This window comes from Caenorhabditis remanei, chromosome II (genome assembly GCF_010183535.1).
Source record: "Caenorhabditis remanei strain PX506 chromosome II, whole genome shotgun sequence".
NCBI lineage: Eukaryota > Metazoa > Nematoda > Chromadorea > Rhabditida > Rhabditidae > Caenorhabditis > Caenorhabditis remanei.
The window spans coordinates 14,044,011-14,071,167 of NC_071329.1; the positions used below are offsets into that span (position 1 = coordinate 14,044,011).

At 38.4% G+C, this 27,157-nt stretch overlaps 4 protein-coding genes across 4 annotated transcripts; 3 read left to right on the top strand and 1 right to left on the bottom strand.

Annotated features, from left to right (window-relative positions):
• Positions 1–2,210: 2,210 nt before the first annotated feature.
• GCK72_006811 (uncharacterized protein) lies at positions 2,211–3,862 on the top strand (the record flags this gene model as incomplete). Its single annotated transcript, XM_003109879.2, has 4 exons — positions 2,211–2,629; positions 2,681–3,029; positions 3,367–3,792; positions 3,842–3,862. The coding sequence occupies 4 exons, from the start codon at positions 2,211–2,213 to the stop codon at positions 3,860–3,862; spliced, it is 1,215 nt and encodes a 404-aa protein (XP_003109927.2).
• A 322-nt stretch (positions 3,863–4,184) lies between these two features.
• Positions 4,185–5,113, bottom strand: GCK72_006812 (uncharacterized protein; the record flags this gene model as incomplete). Its single annotated transcript, XM_003110091.1, has 3 exons — positions 4,185–4,318; positions 4,733–4,853; positions 4,898–5,113. The coding sequence occupies 3 exons, from the start codon at positions 5,111–5,113 to the stop codon at positions 4,185–4,187; spliced, it is 471 nt and encodes a 156-aa protein (XP_003110139.1).
• Positions 5,114–8,676: 3,563 nt separating this feature from the next.
• Positions 8,677–13,079, top strand: GCK72_006813 (uncharacterized protein; the record flags this gene model as incomplete). The annotated part of the gene is made up of 7 exons (XM_053725806.1): positions 8,677–8,777; positions 11,168–11,523; positions 12,070–12,235; positions 12,283–12,421; positions 12,469–12,634; positions 12,691–12,766; positions 12,938–13,079. 7 exons carry the CDS (start codon positions 8,677–8,679, stop codon positions 13,077–13,079), a joined length of 1,146 nt encoding a protein of 381 aa, XP_053590000.1.
• A 6,566-nt stretch (positions 13,080–19,645) lies between these two features.
• Positions 19,646–27,138, top strand: GCK72_006814 (uncharacterized protein; the record flags this gene model as incomplete). The annotated part of the gene is made up of 13 exons (XM_003109964.2): positions 19,646–19,664; positions 20,141–20,308; positions 20,494–20,859; positions 20,912–21,000; positions 21,047–21,135; positions 21,632–21,719; positions 21,762–22,107; positions 22,151–22,550; positions 22,791–22,849; positions 23,128–23,247; positions 24,393–24,588; positions 24,997–25,170; positions 27,039–27,138. 13 exons carry the CDS (start codon positions 19,646–19,648, stop codon positions 27,136–27,138), a joined length of 2,214 nt encoding a protein of 737 aa, XP_003110012.1.
• Between the last annotated feature and the right edge of the window lie 19 nt (positions 27,139–27,157).

A 27,157-nucleotide genomic window follows, 5' to 3' on the forward strand; every position in this document is an offset into this window, starting at 1 on the left:
ATTCAGACAAACCTGAACAAGTTATTATTCGCCTATTCCCCCATTACGATATATTGTGGCTGCGGCACCGTTTCTTGGCACAGTGCCAAGAAGGTGATGCCAGACATAGATTCTTTTACGTTCCTGTTTTTTTGAGACGCTACTCATGTGTTTGACCGAAACAACTGTGGAGAGCATTTGACGTTTTTTACTTGCCTTTCACTGGGCAAGGCTCCCGAGTGACCGTGGAGTTATAGAACGTGAGGTATATCATTGGAAATCTGAGAGAACGCTGATTCCAAATATGTTTTTAGTTTTTACCCTTGAGACCTGGTATTCGAGAAAAACGAGGTCAAAGTTTGGACAGCTGACAAGTCATCACGCTGCCAATAACTTTCGCGTAAGGTAATGACTTGCTCAAATTTTGACCTCGTTTTTCTCGAATACCAGGCTTCGAGGGCAAAAACTGAATGTACATTTGGAATCAGCGTTTTCTCAGCTTTCCAATGATATAAGTCACGTCCTATAACTCCATCGTTACTCGGTAGCCTTCCATAGTCAAATCCGTACTTCTCAATTTGACACTATTGGATTTTAAAGGTTCCTGGTCCCTCGCATCCGTATCTAGTGGATTTCAATCTCTGTCCCGCTAGCTACAGTACCCCATGTCATTAATTTCTATGAGCCAGATTTTGCCTCATCACTCACCGAACCCTCGATTCTATCATTTTTTTGAATTTAACCGAGTCACGCCCCTCCCGTCGCCTCATATACCACTTCTCATCAATTCGGCAGTGTTTTTTCTCCCCCCATCCAATACGCTCAACATCTTTTTATTCGGAAGAAGGTACCCTTCTAAGAAAGTGGAAAAAAAGGCAAAAGAGGAACATAAAAATGAGAGGCGAGAGCGGTGCTTGACGAGCTTGCACGAGAAACCAGCGAACGAATCGAGAAAAAAAAGATTATGACCCAATAAAGAATTGGGGAGAGCGCCCGTGTATTTATGTATGTGTGTGTTGGCTTTGATTAACATAATGATATAGTTTTGGGGTCTGAAAGAGGGAAAACCAAAGGTTTTATTGCTCTCTCTCTCATTTCCTTTTCGGAGGGTTCCTTCTTCCAAATTTTAATTTGTCTTCTTCTTGAACCTGTCACATCTCCTTAGATTTTTACTCGATTCCCTTTTTTCTATTTCCATTTTCCCCTCGCTTCTTTCTTTTTCCGATGACGAATCGAAATTAGTGACTCGTTCAATAAACTATTTGTTTTCTCAATCATAACATTCACTCGTCTCTTTTTCTTTCTAGTAGCACAAATGTTTCTGCCTCTCTATTTTCTGAGGATCTGTTTTGGACGAACTATATTGGGGTGTGTTTAGAGCCCAAGAAGGACCCTAATGGCCCAAAATTTTCAAAAAAAGTAAACTCTAGACGTTTCGAAACCGGAGCATCTCGAAACCAGGCGGTGTTTCGTTTTTGAACTGTTTTTTTTTTCTTTCACTACTCTTTCTCATTTTACAAACAATACACAAACAATCAAACGAAAATCACACATACAAATTCCTGGGGGCACTTTCCCCCTGCTTTCATTTCCCTCTCTCTCCTCCTTTTTTCGATTTTCGATAGTTTTTGACAGACTCGTAGTCGCAAGAAATGTCTTTTTGTTTCTCGACGATGCTTCCTTCTTGTGTGCGCGCGTTCAGAATTGGTTTGCAAATTTTTTGGAAGGGGAGAGGATTTTTTGTCTCGTTCGTTTCATGCACTGGCTCCGCGACACTATGAATTTATTGCGTAGTTACAAGATTTTCGAGAGCGTGTTCTTTTTTAGAAGGAAACGAATATTATTTTGTGGTGGGAAGCATGCGAATTGATTTTGAGTTGAGGGAAGGTTTCGAGGTTAAAATTTTTTATCGGTAATTAGCATTTAGATGACTGGTTCGTTTTTTGGTCGAAGAAACGTTCTTTAGAAATTCTCCAGTGAGCTAAAAAGTTTCAGAGCATCATTTTGATCTAACACCAGCTAGCAGGCAGTTGCCAGACTCACAGGTTTCAATTGTGCCATAAGAACCTTTTTTCAAACTTTTAACTCCATGTGTTCCTCATTTTTGCTCATTGATGTCATTATCGTTAGACGACTTAATTTTCTTTGCAAACCGAATCTGACGCTTTTTCAAAATGTGAATTTAAAACTTTCAGTTCAACTCGATTTCGCTCACTTCCAACACTCTCAAAATGTCTTGCTCCAAACCACAAGAACACCAATGCTTCATCTGCTTCGAAACTCCCGCCGAAGTATGGTTGGTGCAGACGAAAATGGAGCTTCTTCTACTCCTCACCATGGCTTGCTTCAAGTACCACATCACTACCCAATACGCCTGCAACCAAATGTATCGGAGAAATCACACTTACTGCCCACACCACATTTTCGAGGCTGCAACTGAGCTGGTGGAAATTGTTGAGCTCGGAGCCAAAGGTCAAATGAGCACGATGGGAGTTCGGATCGTGGAGATCATGGCTGGAAATGTGCTGGGAGGAGACGTGAAGCCAGGAACGCTGGATAAGGCAATCCACACCTTCTTGAGGAACTTCCGAACCCCATACGACGATTTCGTCTGTGACAGCTATGAGGATTGTGAGCTGATTCACACGCCGTAAGAACTCACATTCTTGACTAACATATCAACTGAAGTACCCTTTTTCAGAACTCATCGTTGTCTTCAATGTGGAGAAGACAATGTGACGACATCCACCACATTCTTCTCAAGGCCCCACAACAAGAGAGCATTCGCAGTGTTCGCTGGACCAAGCCATGCCAAGTTGATGAGTACTGCACAGATACGTGCAGCGGTGGCAATCCCATCAATTACCCTGTGTACCCATCACTTGGAGGGTCATGCTTGGACGATGAAGCAGTTGGAAGTCATGCTGTTGGATGAGGAGTTCGAGGAAAAGTTCTTAAATGAACTCAAGGAAATCTTCATTGATGACAAAGGATGGTTCAACACCATGAAAACGGTCTACTGTTGTTTGACCACCAATTTGCCAAAAAGGGTTAGTTATTTTTCAAGAACTTTTAAAGATTTTGATTATCTTAACGTAAAACCTGTAATAGAGTCGCACCCGCTGGCAAGTTTGGAGCATCCTATATCTGCTGTATTTAGAGATATGAAAAAAAATTTCTGGAAAAATATTCTATGATTATTAAGCTATATTTTGTTAGTTAGCTACTTTTTGATATTTTTCTTGGGAACCGAGATATACTGCTGCAAACAGGCACCGCTAAGTGCGCCACTTTTATAGGTTTTACGGTAGATGGGTGAACAGTCCTTAAGGTTCGCTTTGTCTGTCCCCCTATTGACTTAGTTAATGATTTGGTATATCTTTTAAGATGCTCCTCAACCCGGTCTGCAAAATTTGCAAAGAGGATAAAAGCCGCAGCTGCATCCAACACGACCAGCTTCTGGGATTTGCGGCGCATTGGTTCTGCTTCGAGAAGATCGCCATCGACATCCAGTGGGATCTCAAACGGACAGTTCTGGAGGATAACCACTACAAGATCAAGGTTCCAGAACTGGAAGAATTCGAGAAGTGGGATGGATACGAGCTTTCCCAACTTTTGAATGTCTGGAGATCATACTTCGGACATCAACACAGAAGAAGCGAGTCTGAGGAGAGGGTCAGAGTGTTGTTGTTCCTGGCAAAATACTGGAGATTCAATCTGAAGGATCGAATCAAGGAGGAGTTGATCAGATTGGGCGAAATTGTGGATGGTGCGGCGGTTGAGGCCACACCAAAGACTCCGAGTTACGTATCGGTAAGTTGTATTTTCAGCCGAGTTATGTCTATTAACAGACTATTTTCAGAAGACTCCAAGTTACTACTAGGACAACGACATTCCCCTTCTACTGGTTCAATATTTCACATTTCATATCCATAATCAACTCGTCTAGGCCATTTTTTGTACCCATAATTTATATCCCGTCACGAGTGTCACGCAACAATTCTTTTTTTTCCGGTTCCCCACATCATCTCTTCATCTGAAATCTTTTTTCCCATGTACATATACATTGAGTCTCTCGTCTTGATTTATAACTTTCCTCTTTTTTTCTTTTCAAAAACTTTCATAAAATAAATACATTTATTAATAAAAATCACTACTTCCCGTGCAAATTAGGTCATATCATAAAATCCCAAAAGAATAACTAATCAATCATATAAGTTAGCCTTTTCGTTCGACGCTCTTGGTGACATTGAGGGAGATGTCGATAGGGATGGTGATGGGGCTCCCGAGTTGTTGAGCATCGCGAATGTTCGATCGTATCGGCCTCGCTCGAATTGCTCTGAAAATGATGAAGTGGCTAGGTGAGTTATAGGATAACAAAATGTAGGTAGACAAAATTGAACACTTTTTTATTACTTTTTTAGAGGAAAACATTTCCACCTTCAATTTTTTTCATAATAAGTATATTATATTTGCATTCAGCTCACCAAGAGCTTTCAGAAAAGTACCCACAAGTCTCTATTCCAATCAATTCGGGTCCTACCACGGAAACTACAGTAACCCAAACATTTTAAGAGTACTGTAGTTTTCGTTGTGGGACCCAAAAGTGACAGAATGTAGGCTTGTGGGTACTTTTCTGAAAGCTCTCGACGAGGTGAACCTGGAAATTGCATTCTCATAGGGTATTTTCAAGAAACTTGAATAAAATTGGCGAGGCTTCCTGAATACCCTAGTTATTTCCGGTCTAACCCACCTTTCATATGCTGCATGAAATCTTTCGTGTTCGCTGTTTCCGACATTATCTGTTGTTGCTTCTTCTGACATTTGAGTTTTGTGGTGATAGCCAGGTCAGCGCAAGCGATCTCGATAATTTTCTGGAAAATAGTAAATTAGTACTTTTTCTTCTTTATCAACTTACCACATAATCCTGGGAGTTCATGACCTGAATCTGGGGTACTGGGACCTGTGGGTGGGAGAGTGATGAGACGGGGACGACGAGCCAACATGACGACGGGAGGAGTCCCTGACTGAAGTGCATTGTACCATGAAGATTCATACCAGCAGGCTCGATTGGTACATGAACTGCTGGTGGGCCTTCTTTCTTGCCATTATTGTTAATATTATTCATATTCATCTGGAATTCGAAAAAGGAATGAAATGGAAGTGGAGAGGTTTAGAGAGAACTGATTATCAAGAGAGAGAATGGGTGAGTGAGAAACAAAAATGTCTGAATGTCAGACGCATATGCAAATGGAAAGAGAGACTGATGGCTGCTCATTATAGAAAACGAATCGGGTGGAGGGAGCGGAGCACACCGGGCGAAACTTTCGAGTGAGCCGCGTTGCAAGTTGCTGCGTAACCACTGCTCCGACAGAGCTCGACGGCAGAATTATGGCTCGTCGTATAGTAATAAAGGGGCGTTCTAAAAGACTCATCTGATTGAGTAACCTTTCATTTTTCATTTTTTTAAAGTGCGCTCAAGAAAGAAAGGAAATGAATCCAAAAAAGGAGAAGAAGAATAGAACTCATAAAATCAGAACATCTAGAAAAAGAGTGAGGATTAAAGAGAGGGAGTGGAAGAGAGAGATTGGTTTTTTGTAGGGTGTCTTCGTACGTCATGGAATGACTGAAATGAGTGGAATGAGGGGAATAGTAAAGCGAATAGTGTAAGGTTTTGGGTAATGTGGAAAACTAGAAGGGGAAGATCGGAATGCACAACCTGATGCTCTTTGAATAAAAAAAACTTAGCACAGCACGCTTCTTACAACCGCGCTCTACCGAAGACGAAGAAAATTGTGGGCGAAATTGAGAGACCCAGAGAAAAAGAGACATTTTACAAGGGCGTTCCGGCGAAGCGCAGTTGTAATAACTGTGCCAAGCTAATACCAAAGTTGACAAAGCAAAATAGGGAAAAATTCCAGAATTTCTAAAACAAAACCTCCTCAAGAATCAATAGAATGCTTATAAAACTGGCAGTTTTCTCAATTCTCAATAAATTTCATCTGTCTCCCCAATTTCTATTACTTTCACCTGTCGCATATTATAATATCACCTGTCTGCTAATAGGACTGAAGTCATATTTTTATTACATATTCTGATACAGCAGACAATTGTAAAAAACTTTTATTACTCATACGCCAAAAATCGTCCACAACTCCCGTTCTCCTGGAGCTTTGGTGGAGGAATAGTTTTTCCACGTGGCCTTGTAGTCCTCTCGGACAAGTTTTTTTGCTCAATTTCTCGTTTCCTCTTCCTTTCCAATAAATTTCCGTGCTTTTCAGTTTATATCTCGAAAAAATAGAAAAAAAAAACTGAGAAAACTTGTTGGAAAAAGTAGGAAACGAGAAATTGAACAAAAAATATTGTCCGAGAGGAATACACGGCCGCTTGGAAAAACTCTTCCACAGAAGCTTATTTCGAGTCCGGAGCAGGCTTGTTCGGAAAAAAAGTCGGAAAAAGTCGGAAAAAACTCGTGTAACTTTGCGCACTCAATTTCTCAGAATCAGTCGCTTATCTATAATTGTAGATATTAACGAGTTGAACACTTTCACACTTTATTTACAGTTTTCAGTCGCGTTTATAAGAAGTTATAAAACTTTTTTCCGACTTTTTTTCGGAAAAAATTCGGAAAAAAAATTTCGGAAAAAATCGCCATAACTCAAGAGACACTTTTTTGATTCAGACAAAGTGTGGCTAAAAATCAATAACTCAGTGATGTACACCCAAAAGTAACACTCTTGAAATTTAAATGTCATTCCCGGCAAAATTCATAAAATTTTCCGAACAAGCCTGGTCCGGAGAACGAGACTTGTGGCGTTTAGAGCGATTTTACCACAAGAGTCAATGATAAAAGTTTCTGAGAACTGTCTGAAATATCGGAATCTGCAATTTAAAATTTAAAAGTAAAGATGACTATTTCTAGTCACTTTTCTGTTAGATTGAGTCATGCCTCTAAACGAAATACGAATAGTTTTTTTTCTCAATGCCGGCATCGGATTGCAACATGCAACACTTTGTGAGATGTCTCATTTTCACTGACATAGAAAACCAAGACTGACATCTCCAGAAGTTTTCTAAAAAAATTTTTGTGGAAATGTGCTCCACCGATAGAGCGCATTTGCAAAATCCACGTATTCCACCATCTCCGAATCAAAGTCAAAGTCAAGAAAATATAAGAAAATCGGACATAAAATGTATGACAAACCACTCGAAAACGTCTCTCTTCCGAGTGTCTTCAAAACTGTTACATTTTACATGACGGAATTTATGAACGGAGGAAATAAAAACGAAAAAATATTTCCTTCTTTTTTTTGTTGGTTTTCTAGAAATCGGTGGCAATATAAAATGAGCAAAACAATCTCCTTTGTTTCATCTTCCTCTCCCATTGACTACTATATTAGCTTTGTTTATAAGAAAGGTCTTGTTTCTTTTTTCTAGAAATAAAAAAACTTGAGAAAAAAACGTTTCAGAAAAGTTTCAAAAAGTGTTGATCTTGAGCCACTTCGGAAAGAAGTTCCAGAGAATTAAATAAGTTTTTTTCAAGTTCAGGCTCCCAAAATATGCAGAAAAGTGAGTCATTACATGTCTTCCTTCCACTTCTCACCTATCTGTGTCTACTCCTCCTATACCTACCCTCTACAAAGTCTAGACACTCATTTACCTCATTTCGCCGTCGGAGAGATGGCCGAGCGGTCCAAGGCGCTGGTTTAAGGCACCAGTCCCTTCGGGGGCGTGGGTTCGAATCCCACTCTCTTCAGTTTCTTTTTTCTTAGATTCTGAGTGAAAGTAGATTTCAGAGTGCTCAAATACTTATTAGAACTCCCTTCGACGGCGGCAACAACGGGGCGCGAAAACTGACATAAAAAGTTGAATCGACATGAATTTTCGATTAATTTGTGAATAAAGTATAAATGTCGAGAAACAAAACGTGCGCAACAAGTTGATAGAATTAGAGAAAATGAGAGAATTGATATTGAGCTCTCTTTTCCTTTTTTCTTCTTCTTCCTATTTCTTCTTCTTTTTTCTTCTTCTCCTCATCTTCTCGACTCCAAAAAAAGGTGTTTATGTGAATGTGTATGTGTGTGCTCTTTTCTCATTTCAATTTATTTCTCTCGTCTTCTCGAGCCCTCCACGTCTTCAACTACTTCTAGATGGACGATATCTGCGTCTCTCGTAGACGGCATAGTCTATCAGAACCAGGTTGCCGTGACAACGGAAGCGAAGACGAAAACGAGGAAAGGGAAGAAGTGAAAGAGGGCTTCGAAACGATTAGCTAGTTTTTGTGACATTTTCGGGTAATTTTTTGGAATTTTACTAGAAAAAGGAGCATGTCTATTTTTTTCTGTAGAACCTTGTTTGCTGAAGTCGAAAAATTACCGAAAAATTAAAGGATGACGTACATAACAAGGTCTCGATTTCCCACGCCCCAAACTCACTTATCCTCGAATCGACCACTCAAAAACACGTCATTTTCGTGGGAATTATTTTCGGATTTCTCATAATTGGTTTTTCTCTCTCTCTTTCTTCGAAGCCATGAAAGTTGATAACTGGTGCTGAAGTTGGGATTCAGTGCACTTTTTTGTTTTCAAATAAAATTGATTTGAGCACTTTTTCATGGTTTTCAGCTCTTTTTAAAACTCTTTAATTTTTCCTCGTTGTTCAAAAGCTTCTCAGAAAAAAAGATAATTCCAGACAGGTATGGAAAAAGTGGGGAAGTTCATACATTATGTTCAACACAAGATCACTGGCAACTACTCGCCAATCAGCACTTTGGATCCAAATGAGTACGTGGCTGACAGGTTAGTTTTTAGTTGGATGGGAGTACGGTAAGGGAGGTATGGAGGTGGTGGACGAGTTTTTTGAGGTTGGGTTCCTAGGCCATGTAGGAAAACTAGAGTTTCCTATTAGTGAAAAAAATACCCGAGTCCAAATTCGGTTAATCGTAGATGTCAGAAATAGGAAAAGTGCCAGAATAGGAGGATGCAAGAATAGGAGAACAAAAGGAGATTGATCAAACAGAGATGATGTAGTATGGTACGGTAACGATGAAAAATAGATTACCCAATTTACCGAGCTTGGATTGCTAGGCCACTGGAAAAAAATGACAGTATTGACATGTCAGAATGATGGGCTAGAAATCTAACTTTTAGAAAAGTTCTGTCACTTAAAAAATAAGAAACTGTGGAGGTAAAGCCGGAGTGTTAGAGAGAATAAGAAGTTATGGCTGGTAGAATATTGCGATTTTAAGATGAGAAGTTTTGTTTTGGCTCTAAATGACGATGAACAATAAAAAAAGAAAAAAGATACATTCGTCGAGAAATCACATGTCATGGAAAACTAGGCCAACAAATAAAAGGACTTCCAGATATTCTGGGTTACTTCAGTCGTTCACAAGTATTTCTCAGATTTAATCAATTTTTTGTCAATTTCAAAAAAATCTGAAATTTAAGCTACATACATTTTATTTGATAAAATGAGACCTAAGGGATATTGTAAAACATGGTCCTTAAAAACTACAGATTATGAATTAGATTTCATGAATAAATTCATAAAATCAGAAACAAGAATTCCCCCAAAAATGTTTTTTTCATGGAAAGTGGGAAGAATAAACAATTCAAAAAATCCAAAACAAAAAAGCGAAGCATGGGGGGAACCCCCTTGTTTTCTTGTCCACCCCCAATTCAAACCACTCGATTCGCGCGTTCGCCAGGGCGCCGAACCGTTACACCGTCTGCGTCTAACCGATTCCTTCTGATATCTCCCAGTCACCATCTGCCATTTGGTGCGTGTCTTTTGAGTGTGTTTTTTCTGTATAAAGAGGTGTGAGAAGAGAGAAACGAAGACAGAGAGAGACGAATGGAAAAACGACATTGATGCCCTTTGGAGGTCGAAAAAAGGGAAGAGGGAAAGAAAATGAGAAAAAGGAAATTGAGAAAACGAGAGGAACGAACGGCTAAGACGTTTTCGGACGGGTGGCGGAAAGAGAGAAATGAAAAATGTACTATGGAAGGAAGAGCTTCGGGAGAGGGAGGAAAGCAGCGAGAATATTTATTATCTAGGATTCCAGTTGGAGATTACGGTTAGTCTGTCAACAAGATGGATGTTAGTAGTACATTTAGAAGGCAGTACTACTTTTGAAAACTGGACATTTCTGGGAATCGAGGGGTGGGTTAGTTATAGATTTAACGCGGATTTTGGATTTTAAGAAGAACATTTTCTAGGGTATAGAGTTTTGAAAATTTGACAGAATTTTAAAATATTTTTTGAATGATACCGAAAACGTTAGGATCCAGGACACCCCGAAACTGGACAAACATGAAATCGAGTATAATTTTACTTCAGTTTGACCACAGTTCCTAATAGGCAAAAATTCCATACTTGCCAAGGCCCGGCCCGGCTCGGCAAAGCCCGGAAAGGCTCGAAGACTCAGGCCTTGGAAGATTTTTGAAGGCCGGCATTTTTTTGAAAATTTTGAAGTTTTCTCAAAAATAGTCAAACATCTTATGTACGCTTGACTTTTTATCGATATTTGGAAACATAGCCGAATTTTCGACTTAAAACCCATTGTTCAAACTTCTCTACTGTGACCCGACCAGTCTGAAGAAATCCAAAAATTAAAAAAAACAACAAAAAATTCCCACTATAAATCTTCAATTTATCAGCATCCTATCCGTCGTCATTTCATAAGACAGTTCTTTTTGATCAGACTCCGAAAACTTGATAAGAGAGGAGATCTTCTTTTTTTTCTCCGTTCACTTCCAACATCATCATTTAGCGGAAATCGTTTCTTCAGCCATAGAAAAGAATTATTTTGAGAGTAGAGTTTTCAATTAAAATAAAACGATTTTCGTTTGTTTTTGTTCCTCCGTGGTGAGTCAATCTCTTCGGTGTCCATGTCACTGTTGTAACACCCACATAAATTTTGCAGAAGGTTTCCGTTCTAACAGAACAAAGGGCTCAATGATGTGGGTGGTATATTGAAACGTGGAAACAAACGGGGTAAAAAGAGAGAAATAACATGAAAGAGAGAAAAAAGCCCACCGCGATACTTTTCATGACTTTTATGACAAGCGCTCTTCTTTTTGTGATGGAGAACCGCTTTCAATATATCATTTCCATATGAAAGGCTATATACTTGGAGGTCGAATGATATAATTCATAATATGCATGTGAAAACGAATATTTCCAGAATGAGAACCTCCCGTTCCAACGGTCGAATCCACAAGCCAATGGAAGTCCCAGCCGGCCACAATGACACTATAAATCACATGTCTGTTATTCGATCTGGAATGGTACTCTCCTGCGGAAAAGACGGAAGAGTTGTTCTTACCAATACGGATAGTGGAGAAATTCATCAGACATGGCAGACGTCGTCGGAAATCAACAAGATTGGCTTCAGAAACTTCACTGCCAATCACTCGTTCATTGCTGCTGGAAGGAATGGAACTTTGACTCATTGGATGTTGGCCGGGAAGGTGGGCGATCTTCCGAATGGAGTTTATGAGGGACATACTTTTGGAGTGACTGGAGTGGTTACGGTAAATGGTAGGTTTGTAACTTTAAAAAAAAAGTGGTCCCTTTTAAACAAATATTTGAATTCGAAAATCTTGCAAACCGGGCCAAAACTGGCCGTCGCGTATCTCGCTTCAAACGCAATGTTATGAACTGAAAAAAATACCAAAATGTAGGTCTCGGCGAGTTCTATGTCACTGACCTGCTACGGGCCGGATGACGGATTGTTAATGTGCAGCCGGCTGAGCTAGAATAGATTTTTTGGCAATTTTGGGTTTTTTGGATCAATATCCCGGCCCGCGGCACATTACCAATCCGCTATCCGGCCCGTAGTAGGTCAATGACATAGAATTCGCCGAGATCTACATTTTGGTATATTTTTCAGTTTATAACATCGCGTTTTAAGCGAATTACGCGCATCAAAAGGTTTACAATTACTTAAACACTTTGACTTTGAATTTTCAAAAAATTTCTAAAAAAATTTGTTAAAAAATCAGCACCCATTTTTGAACCATAAATTGGCTTTCTGATTTTGACTATAATCTTTTCACTCTTTCAACCAAATTTTCCTAATTTCAGAGAGACAATTCATGAGTGGATCCCGTGACTGTTCCGTTCGACTGTGGGACCTGGAAACCACGCAATGCGTCCTCAACCAAACTATCAACCGAAATCTTGTCACCCACATGACACTCAACGCTTGCAATAATCTTGTCGCGCAGACTTCAGAGGATAAGAGTGTCAGGTACGTTTCGATATACTCAACAAATGAATATCAAGTGAAAATTTCAGAATTTGGGATCCCCGTTGCCTGGCAGTGGTCACAGAATTCCCTCGTAAACGTCATATCCAAATGTACTGCGAGTTCGAAGGAGAGCATCGACTGTTCACGTGTTCCAATGGGTTCAATCATGATGGGTGTGAGATTACGGTACCTTCGAAAAATAGGAGTTGTTGATCAAACGCGTCCAATTTCAGTCCTACGACATCCGAAACCCACGTCAATATAAAGAATCACGTGGACATGAGGGTAACGTAACTTCGCTAGCTGTCGTCCAACTAGAAAATACAAAACGATTCTTGGTTTCTGTCTCCGCTGACAAGCAAATTAGACTCTGGAAAATGCAGGAAGATGGGGAGAACGGTAATTTTATTTTATATTTTTAAGGAAACAACATTAACAATTCTTCAAAAATTTAGTGCTGAAACCAATTTGGAATGAAGACGTACCGTTGGAAGCGGACAATCTGCAAGTGTGTACTTATCCTGATGGACAGTGAGTTTTCATTTTCAGATATTGGCTCGGCACAGTTCTTACAACTGCGCTCCACCGAATGTCTCCTTTTCTCCGAGTCTCTCAATTCCCCACACAATTTTCTTCGGCTTCGGTAGAGCGCGGTTGTGCCGTGCTAATAGTATAGCGAAAACTGAGAAAGTTCTTTTTCAGCATAATTGTGTCCGGTGGAAAGGGTCGTCTTATCCATTATCAAGCAAAAATTGCTGCGCAACGTGTCATTTTGGAGGTACAACTCGTCCAGAAACACAAAGGGATTCTGACGAAATCAGCCAGTGTCCCGGGCTCAAGATAACTCTTCAATTGTATAGTTGTCTCGTTTGATCTCTGAAAATTCTTTTCCGATACTCGTTTTCTGCCTGTCAACTTGTGATTACTTTCTTCTTTGCCCTGTATTTTAGAAATTTGAATCTTTCCTCGTGATAGTTTGGGTGTAACTGGTGAGTCGGTCTGATGGCTCTGATTATATCATTTTTCTAATTATTAAAAATATTTCCTTGAATTTAATACTTGGAGACAATTTCAGAGGATTTTGGAGATTTTGTGGACGACATGAATAATACAGTACCGCTCAAAAAATTTTCATCTTTGGCTTTCTTCAGTTAAAAAAATGGCCAACTTTGACAGTGTATTTCGGTGTCAACTGATTGTCCAACAAATTTTATTTTGTATGGGTTAGACAGAACAAAAATAGCACATAATTTTTGTAGTTGACCATTTTTTGTAGAGACACTACAATGAAAGTTACAAGTAATCAAAGTAATTTATCCCTGAAATCGGCTAGAGAAAATTTGGAGATTTTCACTTTGACTACCTGTAACTTTCAAAATAGTGTTCCTACAAAAAAATGGTCCATTTCAAAAATGATGTGCTTTTTTTGCTCTGTCTAACTCATACAAAATAAAATTTGTCGGACAATCAGGTGACACCAAAATACACTATCAAAGTTGGTCATTTTCTTACTGAAAAAAGCCAAAGTTGATAAATTTTTGAGCGGTATTGTATGTTCTTGTTGTGAAGACGCTTGATTAGCCACAGTATCCCTTACTAACCTCTTCAGAACACAAATCCGTTCCTCATCCGTGACAATGTCAACTCAACACAACAGACAAGAAAAGACAAAAAAGAAAAACGGAAATCAACAAAAAGGGAGAAAATGCGCGGAGCTCCCCTCTCCTATCTCCAGAATGAAATTTCAACGAAACGGAAAGAAGTCGTGGCAAAGAGAAAAGACAAAAGAAAAGTTCCGATTTGATTTGGAAGAAGACGAAACGCTTCTCTAGTCCCAATCAGTTGACTGAACAAAGGGAAGAAAAAAAACTTTTTGTTTTGCAACTTTTCAACTTTATTCACTCTCATCCATCTCTTTTTTTGAATTTGTAAGGCTTCTGAATCAGAAGATGAAGAAGAAGGAAACGTGTTCTAATGAAGGGAGTGAGCTCGTAAAGAATTCAGAAAAGTACTCTCTTTGATTAAAACATGTCCAAGATTCTCGTTTCTTTCAGAATAAGAATGTTTCGTTTTTTGGTTTCAAATAGTTCATATTTTCGAATTTTGCCGCTAAAAGTTTCAATAGGGCAAACTGGTTTTCCTGTCTATTAAATATGAAGAATACATAAATTTGTTTGGTTTTTTTATTGGAACTTGACAATCGGGGGAGAGTGAGAGAAACAGAATGAACGAGATACATAGATGAATTGGTATGGATCTATTGGAAATTTTTTTTGTTGGTGTTTCACATTTTGTCATATTTTCACCAGTTTTTGGTACTTTCTGAGGGTAGATTTTGATTTTTAGAAAAATTTGTGTTCTGGAACTCAATTTTCCCAAACTTGTCAAACTTCGGGCCGGATTCAAGAAAGGGTATATAATTTTTAACCAGATTGTTAGATTTATTTGGAATTTAACATTTCAAAAATCAAATCTGTTGATGCATAACTAGCTTTTGATTGCATTCTGAAGTATAGTCAAAAATTGACATTTTCGGAAAAATTCAAGAAAATTCAGAAAATTCGAAACTTCGTTATAGTTCTTACATAATTATTTCAGTTGAATTTCAGACATGCTTGACATTTGTTCAGCTTCTTTTTTTAAGTCTGTAATTAGCTCAAATTACATAAATTTGAGATGTCAAATCTTTCCAAACGATCGAAATTTCGTCTGGAAACTCTAAATCTTGATTCCTGAATCCTGAATCTCTCAACCCAAATTACATCAACTACCCAAAACGAACAATAAAAACAAAAATTCTCTAAAAAATTATTCCAACCAACCCAAAATAAGTTTATTTATAATTTTCGCCATCCTCTTTAAAAAAAACCCTTTCACCCTAATTCGCGTGTTTTTCCTTTTTTTCATCTTTTGTCTTCTCCATTTTTTGTCTCAATGAGCAATACTCAATGATGAGGGAGAGGAAGTGTCAAATATTCCCTCTGTATGAGTACACAAATCTCGATTCAGTAGAATCCGAGGGGACTCTACTAATTGGTTTGTTTCCTTGTTCTCTCTTCAGTTTATTTTTGGATTCCTAGAATTTCGAGAAAGCTGAAAATCTGGAATTCCAGATGACGAATTATATATTTTTGAAAAGCTTAAAAACGGAAAAACCTCCATACTATATAGTTGAGTTTCATCATCTGATGAGTGCCGATTGGACAGATATCTGATTGGAAACAAAAAGTGAAACACATGCTCTCTCTCTCTCTCTTCTTTTTCTTGGTTTTTTTTGCCAATTGCCCTTTGCTCCGAGAAGAGAGAAAAGAACAAATTCGATAGAAAATCATTTATCTTTTCTTGGTCGGCAAACGACTAATGTTGGTTTTTCAGGTTTTCAAATGAATTTTTGATTTTTTTTCTCGGATTTTGAATTAAATTTTGACATTGATAAGGCAGAGGCATTTGGTGCAGGCAGTTTCAAGAATAACCTCATTCTGTAGTTTTCAAGATTATCCGTTCTGCAACCTGAACTATATATATATATATCCCTATACTTAGCAATAATGCGCCATGCCAGGTGTTGGTATAAAAAAACTGTCCGAAATAGTTCAAACTAACAAAAAAATCCAGCAAGTCTTTTCCCTATTTTTCCAGAAAAAAAGCGTTTTCAAAAGCTTGATCACGTGGAAAGACTCATATTACACATGCCATAGGATAACTGATATGAGTAACATGAGGTGTCTAGAAAAAAGTGAGCGGTTTTTGAAGAATCAGAATTCTAGGAATACGATTGAAGCAATAAAAAATTGTTTTAAAAAAATAATGAAAAATAGGTTAATTGAGCCATACATATTTTGAATTTTTCAATGTCGATGTTCGAAAAACGTTCGCTTCACCAAGAAGGAGACAGAAATAATTTTAGTTAAATAGATAACGATGTCAAAAAATGGGCCTGCCCTGCCTGGTTGACCCGTGTTGAGGATTGGTGCACCATCTTGAAAAGGTATCAAAAACGGGTTGTGGGCTGAGCCGGGCCGGGCCGTCAAATTTAAAGACATTAGTCTACGTAATGGTGGAAAGTACATTTCGATTTTAGTTTGAGCATTCAATTTATGGATGAGGTAATTAAAAGATTCCATTGAAAACAGTAAAGTTTGGGTTAGTTTCTAGAATAGTTCAAACAAAACAGCGTTAGAAAATTCTCGATAAAATCCCAATATTCTATTCTGAAAATTCATGAAACAAAATGAAAATAGTTTACCAACATCATTTTGTCCAAAATCCTCTCCGAATGTCTCAAATCTCTGCTCTATCCTTTTCATCTCACCTGCTCTTCATCTCTATCTTACACACTCAATTCAAAACTGCTCTTCTTCTTCTTCATCTGTTACCCGTCCCTCGTCCGTCCGGCTGCTTGTTGTATTTCCCGGGATTTCATTTAGTTTGTGTCTTTTCTCTATCTCTTCGATTCATTTCGATTGATCGATTTGTTAGAAGAAGAGAGTCAAGTAGAGGGGAACTGATGCATTTTTGCGACGTTTTATGATCGCTTTTTCTACTGTCTCGAGAGGTGCTCTCTACACTTCTTTTTTCTTTCTTTTTTTCTCTTTTTCATGGATCATATTTTTAGATGAACGGGTTCTTTTCCTGTTGAGACTGAAAATCAAAGGATGTCAAACTATCAGGGGGAAAGTGTTGCTTATCCTAGAATCGGGTGAAGCCAGGAGGTGATTTAGGCAAATATGAAATTACTGTCCTTACTAGAATTCATTTTGCCGGAGATTTAAAACAATCTCTACCATGTGATCCCGCCCGACCTTTGAAATTTGAAAAATAGTTACACAAATTTGACACCCCGTAACTCTCTTAATATAAATTAGATAGCTACATTCTTAGATTGGTTGTGTAAATTAAATCTAGCTCTATATTTTTGTAGTTGAACATTTTTTGGTAGCTCTGCAGGGTTCTAAGATACGCACCTTCAAAGATTGATAGCGAGAGAGTGAGACACAGAGAAGCGGGAGTGTCTGCTTGTCTGCGTCTCTCTCTCAATTTCATTAAATTTTGACATTGACCAGTTGACAGAAGCCAGATTACTCTTGGTACAAAACTTGTCTCAGAGCTACAAAACTGGTTTTACTTTGTCAGGATTTGGTATGGTAAATATGAAGCCCTAATCAAGCAGTGCAAAAATGTTGATCTGATATGTTTTGAAGGCACGGCCTGGGCTAGATCATTCTTTGAAATTTTTGAAAATTCATTTATGATGGTTTTTCAGAATTTCTTCAAACTCTGAATGTTATCTTAAAATTTGCCTTTTTGGTTCAATTTTTGAAGCCGGGCCTTAACATGTATGGTTTACCCGGTTTTTTTTGGTTTTATTTTCCCAAATGCTGACTTTATCTGACCTACTACTAATTTATCATCATTTCCCCTCAAATTCTTACACAAAAACGTGACTCGTTACGAGACAACAGCTGCTTGATAGTAATTGGCTGCCCAAAGAAACGAAGTCCTTTCTGAAAATAACAATTAAAAAATTCACCCTTACTTTGGATATTTTCCAATTTAAAAATTCCAGCTCAATGAATCATATATCCCCAAGCACCTCCTTGATCTCGACTCCTCCCCCTCTTCCAATATCAATCTATCATTTTTCCCCCCAGATCCAAAAGAATTCTCCGCTCTTTCCTTCTCCTTCCAAAAGACTTCTCCAATCTATATTTTGACACGTGTGCGTCATTTTTAAGATTGATGACACATTTTGTGTGTGTGTTAGAGTGTGTCATTTCTCTCCCTCTTTTCGAGTCGAACAGTTGTTTCTATGTGCCTCCTGAAGAAGAAGAAAGCGTCGAAATATTTTGATTGGCGGTGATGGTTGGAAGAAGCAGAGGAAATGAGAAAAAGAGTGAAAGAGAGAGAGAGAGTGGACGGAAACATTTTAGCTTTTGACAGGACTTTCAAAAATTCTTCAATATAGTTTTTGGAGGGAAGGACAGGAGTTTTATTTTAAACGTTTGTTCCGGTTACTATTACTTTTTCTCTATACCGTCTAGACTCTGATCTGTGAATTGCCGTGAATCTGTGTCATTTTTACCAAGATCACACTTTGCAATTTCTCGATTTGTTTTAATCATCCGCCCCGGTTTCGATATGAAACACTCTGTCGTTTTTCGTTCTTTTCGATCCAGAAACTTTTACTTTTTCTTAGAACTTATCTATGATTACCTCACATAGCCTTTCGTTGTTACCTTTCAGTTCAATAGGTTATATTATGTCGTTATTCAAAGGCGTACAACTCAGATGTTTTGATAGAATAATGTATGTGTGTCTGTGAGTTCATTTTCATATCGAAAGAATTGTTTAATTTGGTCCAAACCCCGCTGAGGACGAGCGGCGAAACAGTTTGGGCAATTCTGTGGCCATGGAACATTCTAGAAATTTCACTTCAAAAATGTTGGTTTTTATGTTTTCGTCGTTTTTTCTATCACTTGTGTAGTGTTGCTAATCAACATGGTCGAAGTCGAATTTCTAGGCCAGCGAAATGACTGAACGATCGTTTTCAGCGGAGTTTAAACCAAGGATCTCATATCTTATAGTCTCAGGTTTTGCCATGTCTTCTATTTTGAGAATCCCTGCTTCCTAATTCCTCCCAATCTATTATAGTTAAAACAAAAACTCCCACTCCTCTTGGCCCCAAGCCAAGAGCACTCCGTTCCATCTTCATTTTTTTCTCCAAGTGTTCTTCTCCGTTTTGTTTACAACAACCTCTGCTGTCCCCCAAGTATCCACACCCATTTTTTTGTCACAACAAAGTTTATAAAATGAGCAAGACAATCGTTTTAAGTGGTCCTTCAAGGATAAAACAATTGTTTTTTTTTTCTTTTTTACAAAGTTATGTGACTTCACTTTTTATTTGATGTGGTTCAGCTGGAGAGCAAGAAAGCAAGAGAGCACTTGAAAACTGACCAATGTGTTTTTGTTCAGATTGATGGCCTAGAAAACTCATTTTGAGATTCTAGGCCACTTCCGATTGTGAATATATTTCTATATTTCCAAGTTCTCAATAATGGAACTCTCACATTCATTTCTCCGATTTCTCCTCCCATCAATAAATCTTTTTATTCGTTTTGGGCTCTTCCGTTTTCTCTTTTTTTTGTTTTCGCAAATTGTCAAGTGTTTTCTCTTCTGGAGACAGAATTCATTTTATATTATTACTATCTGTTTGCTTTTTTTGTCTTCTAACTTTCAAGTGCTTTATTTTCAGAAACCAAGAGGAAACAACTATTTCCCTTCATTCCATGCCTTGAACTCTTTTCGGTGGAAGTATTGAAGAAGAAGAAGTGAGAAAGCCCCTTTGGCAGGAGACGACATTCGGTCAAAATTGCGAAGCGGCAGGAGCAGAACGGTCGGACGCCTCCCGATATGAGGCCCGACGAAGAAGGTGAGGTCTAGTAGATCAAGCCCAGATCTTTATTTTTGTAGTTGACAACTTTCTTCTAACTATTCACGTTTTTGAGATATTAGCATGACACGCTTCTTACAACCGCGCTCTACCGAAACTGAAGAAAATTGCGGGCGAAAATGAGAGACTCAGAGAAAAAGAGAAATTTTTGCAGGGAATTTCGGTGGAGCGCAGTTGTAAGAACTGTGCCGAGCTAATAAACGGCTTAAAAATTTGCGATTGACAATGAGTCCGTGGAGACAAGGTCGATTTTCAGGGGTTTCTCACTTATAAAATTGCGAATTTTGTCATTTTACCTATTTCAAATCTATAAATTGTTCATGTCAAACAGATATGACAGTTTTCAGCAATGATTTTTTACTTTTCCGCCAAAAAACCTTTAACCTGCTAGAATATTTGAAACGACTGGATTTCTAGGCCACGGGATCCTGCTAACTCCATTTTTTCATTTCCAGATGTCACCATAAAAAGCAAATCGTCATCAATTTGGACAAGGATATGGGCCTTCGTCGCAATCGTATTCATCATTCTATTCCTTTTAGTATTAGGCGCCGCTATTTATTTCTACATCAACTATAAAGATAGTTCTGATGTGTGTCTTTCTCCGGGATGTATCAAAACTGGTGAGTTCTGGCTTTAGGGAATTCAAACTTTTGATTAGATAGAGATCCAATTTAACTTTGAAAAAAGGAAATGTCAAGTTCGTTAGAAGTTTGAAAGTTTATCTCATTTGTTTTTTTCCTACTGAATAAACGAATTCCTGCATAGAATTGGGGGACCTTCAAATATTCAAATATTTTTATTCCAGCATCGGTGATATTATCTTCCATGAATGCCTCCATAGACCCATGTGATGATTTTTATGAATTCGCATGCGGTCAATGGATCAAAGGACATCCGATACCAGATGATGCGCCCAGTGTATCGAATTTTGAAAATCTTGGACAAGACTTGGAATTTGCTTTGAAAGAACTGCTGGAAGAAGACGAGGAATTGTATGACTACGACACGTCAGCCGTTGGAAAAGCAAAGTATTTCTATAATTTATGTCTGAACGAATCGGAAATTCTCGAGAACTGGCGGACGACGTTTGATGAAGTGGTGAGAAGTTTTGGAGGGTGGCCCAGTCTGGGACACCCGCTGAAACCGGATGCAAGTATTGAGATGTTGTATGGTATGTGGGGGAACCATTTGAGAGGTACGGTAGAAAATGAGGCGTTTTTCAGCTGACATGGTAGCCAAGTTCAAAGCAGACTCCCTATTCAAAGCAACAGTTCAACCGGATGACAAGAATTCGCAGAGACACGTGTTATTGGTAACAAAACCGTGGTTTCCAAAATGGTTTTGGGTTTTTTTTTCAGATCGACCAACCACAATTGAATTTGTTCGCTAGAGATTTCTATGTAGCCGCGGAGAATGAGGAGAGAATGGCTTACTTGCAGTTGATCAGGTAAGAGAAAGAGCTCACCTTCAGTACCGCTCAAAAAGATTTCAAATTTTGCAGTTTTTCAGTTGAAAATGACCAACTTTGACAGTGTATTTCGGTGTCACTTTTCGACAAATTTTATTTTGTATGGGTTGGACATAATAAAAATAGCACATCACTTTTGTAGTTGACCATTTTTTTGTAGGGACACAACCATGAAGGCTACAGATAATCAAAGTCATTTCTCCCTGAAACCGACTAATTTCCGTGCAGATTTGCAAAATTTTGGAGATTTTCACTTTGACAACCTGTAACTCTCAGGGTAGTGGGTCTATACAAAAATGGTCAACTACAAACTTATGTGCTACTTTTGTTCTGTCCAACCCATACAAAGTTAAATTTGTCGGACAATCAGGTGACACCGAAATACACTGTCAAAGTTGGTCATTTTCCACTGAAAACAGTCAAAGTTGATAACTTGAGCGGTACTGTATCCGGAATCAATTCCGTGAATCTTCAGAGACGTGCTAATCCTTCTTGATGCTGACCGAGCCCGAGCCACCACAGACGCCAGAGAAATAATACATTTCGAGACGGCATTGGCTAATGTGAGTTGTTTTTTGTAATTCCAACTCATCTTGATTTTCCAGATCACAATGGCCGATGAACAACGACATGACATTGCCGAACTCTACACGAAAATCACACTTGGAGATATGAGAATCTCATTACCGCACTTCAACTGGCCTCTTTTCTTCAACCACATGTTCAAAGACCTCCATGATAAGAACGGAAAACGAATTGTTTTTGATGATAACACGGAAGTCGTTGTCTATGGATACGAGTTCCTCCGAAGGCTGGATGTTTTGATTCCTCAGTATGACACCCGACTGATTGTCAATTATTTGGAGTGGTGTTGGTTCTTCAAGACGATGTTGAGAGACCTTCCGGATCCATTTGCACTGACCATTTTCAAGTTTTATAAGACTTTGAACAGTGAGTTTTTTTTTTGATTTTGAATTTTAAAGTTATTTTTCAGTCATGAATGTCCAAAAAGTGAGGTGGCATGGTTGTGTGACACGTATCAATAGCCTCATGCCGATGGCCACGTCAGCGATTTATGTGAAGAATCACTTCGATCATGAAGCCAAACAACAGGTTGAAGAGATGATCTCTCTCATCATGGAATCGTTTGTTGATCTGCTTCTCAGTGAAGATTGGCTCACCAAAGAGACAAAACAGTTTGCGAAGCAGAAAGTGAATGAGATGAAACGGAAAATTGGATACCCGGATTATCTGAATGACCCAGCTGCGGTTAATAAGGAATACAAGACATTTACAGTCTATCCAGGACACTATTATCAGACAAAGTTCAGTTTCTATGAGCAGTACCAACGAGATGTTCTGGAAAGAATAATGGAGCCAGTTGATAGGGAGAGGTGAGTCCCTTTTCTTTCAAGTTGTATTCATTTTTGTGGAGACATCTTTACTCAAAAACTCAAAAACAACCCGCCGAATAATTAATTACCCAAATCATTTCTGTATCTCACATCACGACGAAGCTACTTATACTAAAAATGTCATTTGAGAGACATAATGAGTTCTTAGTATGAGTAATACGGTAGAACTTTACAATGTTTCTGAAAATAAAAACTTTCAAAGAACCGAAACTTTTGCAGATGGGTAGCCGGAGCAGCGTTGGTCAATGCATTCTACAGTCCCAACACGAATGAGATTAGTGAGTTTTTTTCCGTAATCCCCTGAAAATGCTTCCGAAGGATCTTCGCACTCTAGACTCATCGACTCACCTTTTAATCCTAAAAATGCTTATTTTTTATCACGGAGAGGGGATTATAGTCACACGCGAAAAAACCTAATAATCAACATTTTTTGTCACGTTGACATTATCAACAGGGAAATAAGGAAATAACAAAAGAGACGAGACATGTATTTGTCATTATGAACAAGTGTTTAATGAACTCTCCCATCAAAAATCAAAATAATTGAACTTTTCAGTCTTCCCCGCTGGAATTCTGCAACCCGTATTCTACAGTAAGGACTTCCCATCGTCGATGAACTTTGGAGGAATTGGAGTGGTTATTGGACACGAGATTACTCATGGATTTGATGATAGAGGTGAGTTCGGGTTGAGGTGCATCTACACGGGTCTGGAAGTGAGTACTGGAATCAAATCCGTTCCACTAGACATCGGCGGCAAAATCAAATTTTAATTTTTCAATTTAATTTTTTACTGAGGCATTTTGATACGCAGCTTTCCACTTTATGAGCCTATTTATATAACATTTCCTGCATTTTTGGACAGTTTTTCGACTGTCGCGCGTCTTTTTGAGACAACTCTACTTAAAAAAATTTACTTTTACATAAAGAATTTATTTTGAATTTCGCGCTTAAATTTTCGCCGATTTTAGCGTAGAGCGGTTGATTTTAGTACTCGCTCCCAGACACCGTGAATCTATAAACCTGCAAAATTTAGTTAATTCCTATTAGGTTCTGATGCTCACTAGTTTAATAGGATCACAGGAAATCCGAGTTTTGATTTTTTTTTGAATTTTTTGAACTGATGCTGCTTAATTCGGTTCCACCTAGATTTGCACGTTCCTTTGAAAAAAGTTTTTCTCAGTGTTGAGGTATCAGTTTTCTAAATGTCCCGTAACCGCGTCAGTTTCTCATTTCGCTTGAACCATACTTGTCAATGCTCGGGAACATCGCTAAAGTTCAAATTTCAATTTTTCTTTTGAAGCCTTTAGGCTTTTCCGGGCCTTTTCGGGTCGGCCCGGCCTTGACAAGTGTGACCTCAACCTACCAGACCCCGTACGTCATTCTCAACCTATTTCCATCCTAAATGACCTTTAAAGAAACGAAGAACACCATCAACCCAATGTACATTAATCCATGTTTTCAATTTACTCCTAATTCTTTCCGGAACATTCCAAGAATTCTATTCACTTCCAAAAAATTCCTTCCTTATTTCTCCCCCACCTTCTGCTCTTTTGTGGTCACTCACCAACAATTCATTAGAATTCATTGAAATTCTCTCATCCCTTTTTATAGAAAAAAACTTTTTTCATCAATGTTTCAAGTCATGCATGTTGTATCGAAAGAAAGAAGAAGTTCTTGGAACAAAAATTATAAAAAAGAGAAAAAACTTGGAGAAGAGCAAAAAAATATAATGATATGAATCACGTAGTCAGACAGCTGACGTCATTTTTCGAAAAAAAAATTAAATTTTAAAACTTTTTTCGAAACAAAAATGGTTTCAGGACGTCTTTACGACAATCTTGGAAACATTCGTCAGTGGTGGGATAACGCAACAATTTCGAAATTCGAGCACAAGGCACAATGTATTGAGAAACAGTATTCGAGTTACGTGCTGGAACAGATCAATATGCAGATTAATGGAAAATCAACGAAAGGAGAGAATATTGCAGATAATGGTGGATTGAAACAAGCATACAGGTGTGTTGGGAAAAGGGGAATAGAAAATTTTGAGAATTTGACAATCATAGAATGACAGATAACTTGAAGATCCAATTAGGGAAAATCCATTTCTTGGATAAGGGCTGATTCTTGTAAAAATCCAAAGTTTTTAGTTTCAAATAATACGTTCAAAACGGTTACTGGAGACTCCCGTTTCAAAAATCAGCCAAAAATTAAAGGCCGGTCCGGGTACTTGGCGCCAAAATTCAAAATTCAAACTTTTTGGAATTTTTTGAAAATTTCTTGTCAAATTCTTGACTATCTTTTTTCAGATTCACATTTTCGATAAAAAATTGAAAAAATTTCGAATAAAATTTTGAAAAAAATTGGTTCTTCAAGTATGACCAAACCATTTTTGCCGGTCCCCTCAACACTTTCCTATTCCAGAGCCTACAAAAAATATGAGAAAATGCATTCCCGTCCGCCACGACTACCTGGAGTCAACCTCACTCATGACCAGCTCTTCTTCCTCAACTACGCTCAAATCTGGTGTGGAACGATGAATGACAAGGAGGCGATCCGCAAACTGAGGACATCTGAACACTCACCGGGACCCATCAGGTACTTTGGATTCTTGATCGTTCTAGAAAACGTTAAAAACTTTTTCTTCCGTTTTCTTCCACTTTCATATTAGTTGTGCTCCCTATCCGAGAAATTTCAAATATATGATGGTCATCTAAAATATACAAAATCCTTCCCCCACGAATGAGTGTGTAAATAAACGAAATTGAGCCACTTTATTTCTAGATTCTGCTTCATCCCCCTTCTTCTGCTTCTTTCTCTTTTAATTCGCCTCGTTATGACCTTATTTTTAAATCGAAGGAGAAAAAGAGGAGAATGAAAGCACAAATAAGAAGGAGAGGGTGGATATAGATACGATTCAATAGGATTTGTGTAGGAAAGGAGAGGGTGGAGGACGAGTGTGTAGGAGGGATAAGTAATAAGGGTAAGGTGATGTGGGTTATGATTTGGATTCAGAAGAAACGGAATGAGTAAAAAATTGGAATTGAAGGGAATCGACGGAATCGTGTTGTCGAAAACGCTTCGGCTCTGTGGGCTATTAACTCAGCACAGTTTTTACAACTGCGCTCTACCGAAACGCCCTTAAAAATGTCTCTTTTTCTCTGAGTCTCTCAATTTCGCACACAATTTTCTTCGGTTTCGGTAGAGCGTGTTAGTAAGAAGCGTGCCGTGCTAATAGGATAAATGCACCCATGAGTACACACTAGAGATTTTATGAAAAAACTGTTCTGAAGGATTGAACATTTGACTTTTTCGCGAAAATAATTTCAAAAAATTCGAAAAATTGGATTTTTGAAATTTTGCGCCAATTACCCGGGCTTTCGGGGTCAAAGCTCTATTGGCATAATGATACATTTTTTGCTTCACGGTGAACATTTGAATTCATATAGCCGGTATAGTATGCCCACACGTTCGAATATTGACCGTGACGCAAAAAATGTACCATTGGTAAAAAGACGTTAGTAGATTCGCGCAGGTTTCCGGACCGTGAATATTTTGTAATTCTGGAATAACTAAAAACTACAGTAATATTCCCTCCTGTTGTAAAAAGAAAGGTTTCTGATCTTTCAATTACCAATCCGATTCGTGCGATCTCTTAATTTTGTTTACCATGTCTAGTGCACTTTACATCAAATGTTACTCACAAAAACTCCAAACATCTAATCACTATCACATTTTCTCTACGAGATAACCTTTAATTTCTGCACCTGATTATACCCCCAAGGGATCTTTCACCAGACCGTGATTCACGGAGTCGGTCACACTCTTTTTTCTCACTGTTTTTAGTTTTCAATTCAGAACTTTGATGTTAGAGCAGAACCACCTTGTTAGCCAGATGTGTTTCTTTTTCTTGAAAAAATAGCTGGGTTGGCGCTGAAAGCGTAGAAAATGAGTGCTGTAACGCGTCATTGACGAGACACCGGAACCAAAAAGTTTTGGAAAAAAAAGAATGAAAATGAGATACGAAGAGTATGGGTGAGCTGAAAATATCTATTTTGGGTACATAAATATCTGGCTGTACCGGTTAGAGCACGTCCACACTCGCAAAAGCTCGATTCAAAAAACGTGCACAATTTTTTGACAAAATTTTTCGAAATTTTCAGAAATTTTCATCAGAAATGGTCAATAACCAGGGTTGAGAAATTCTGGGAAGGTCGACTAAAAAATTTTCCTTACCCCTGTCCAACCCGGGCCGGAAATTCTACTTTTTAGCAAAAAATCAAAAAAAATTTCAAAAAAATTCAAAATTTCAAACTTTTTTAATGTGACCCGTTCCGACCGGGCCGGACCGGGCCAGGCCCGTTGCAAGTCTGACCACGGTAACCTGCACAGAACATCCGATATGCCAGACCAACAAACATTCATTCCACAACCTTGTAGAAACCCGAAAATCGTTCTATTTTCAGAGTCAAAGGCCCACTATCCAACAGTTACGACTTCGCGAAGGCCTACAATTGTGCTCCAGGAAGTCGGATGAATCCACACGAAAAGTGTCGTGTCTGGTAGATTCTTCTCCATTATTCCC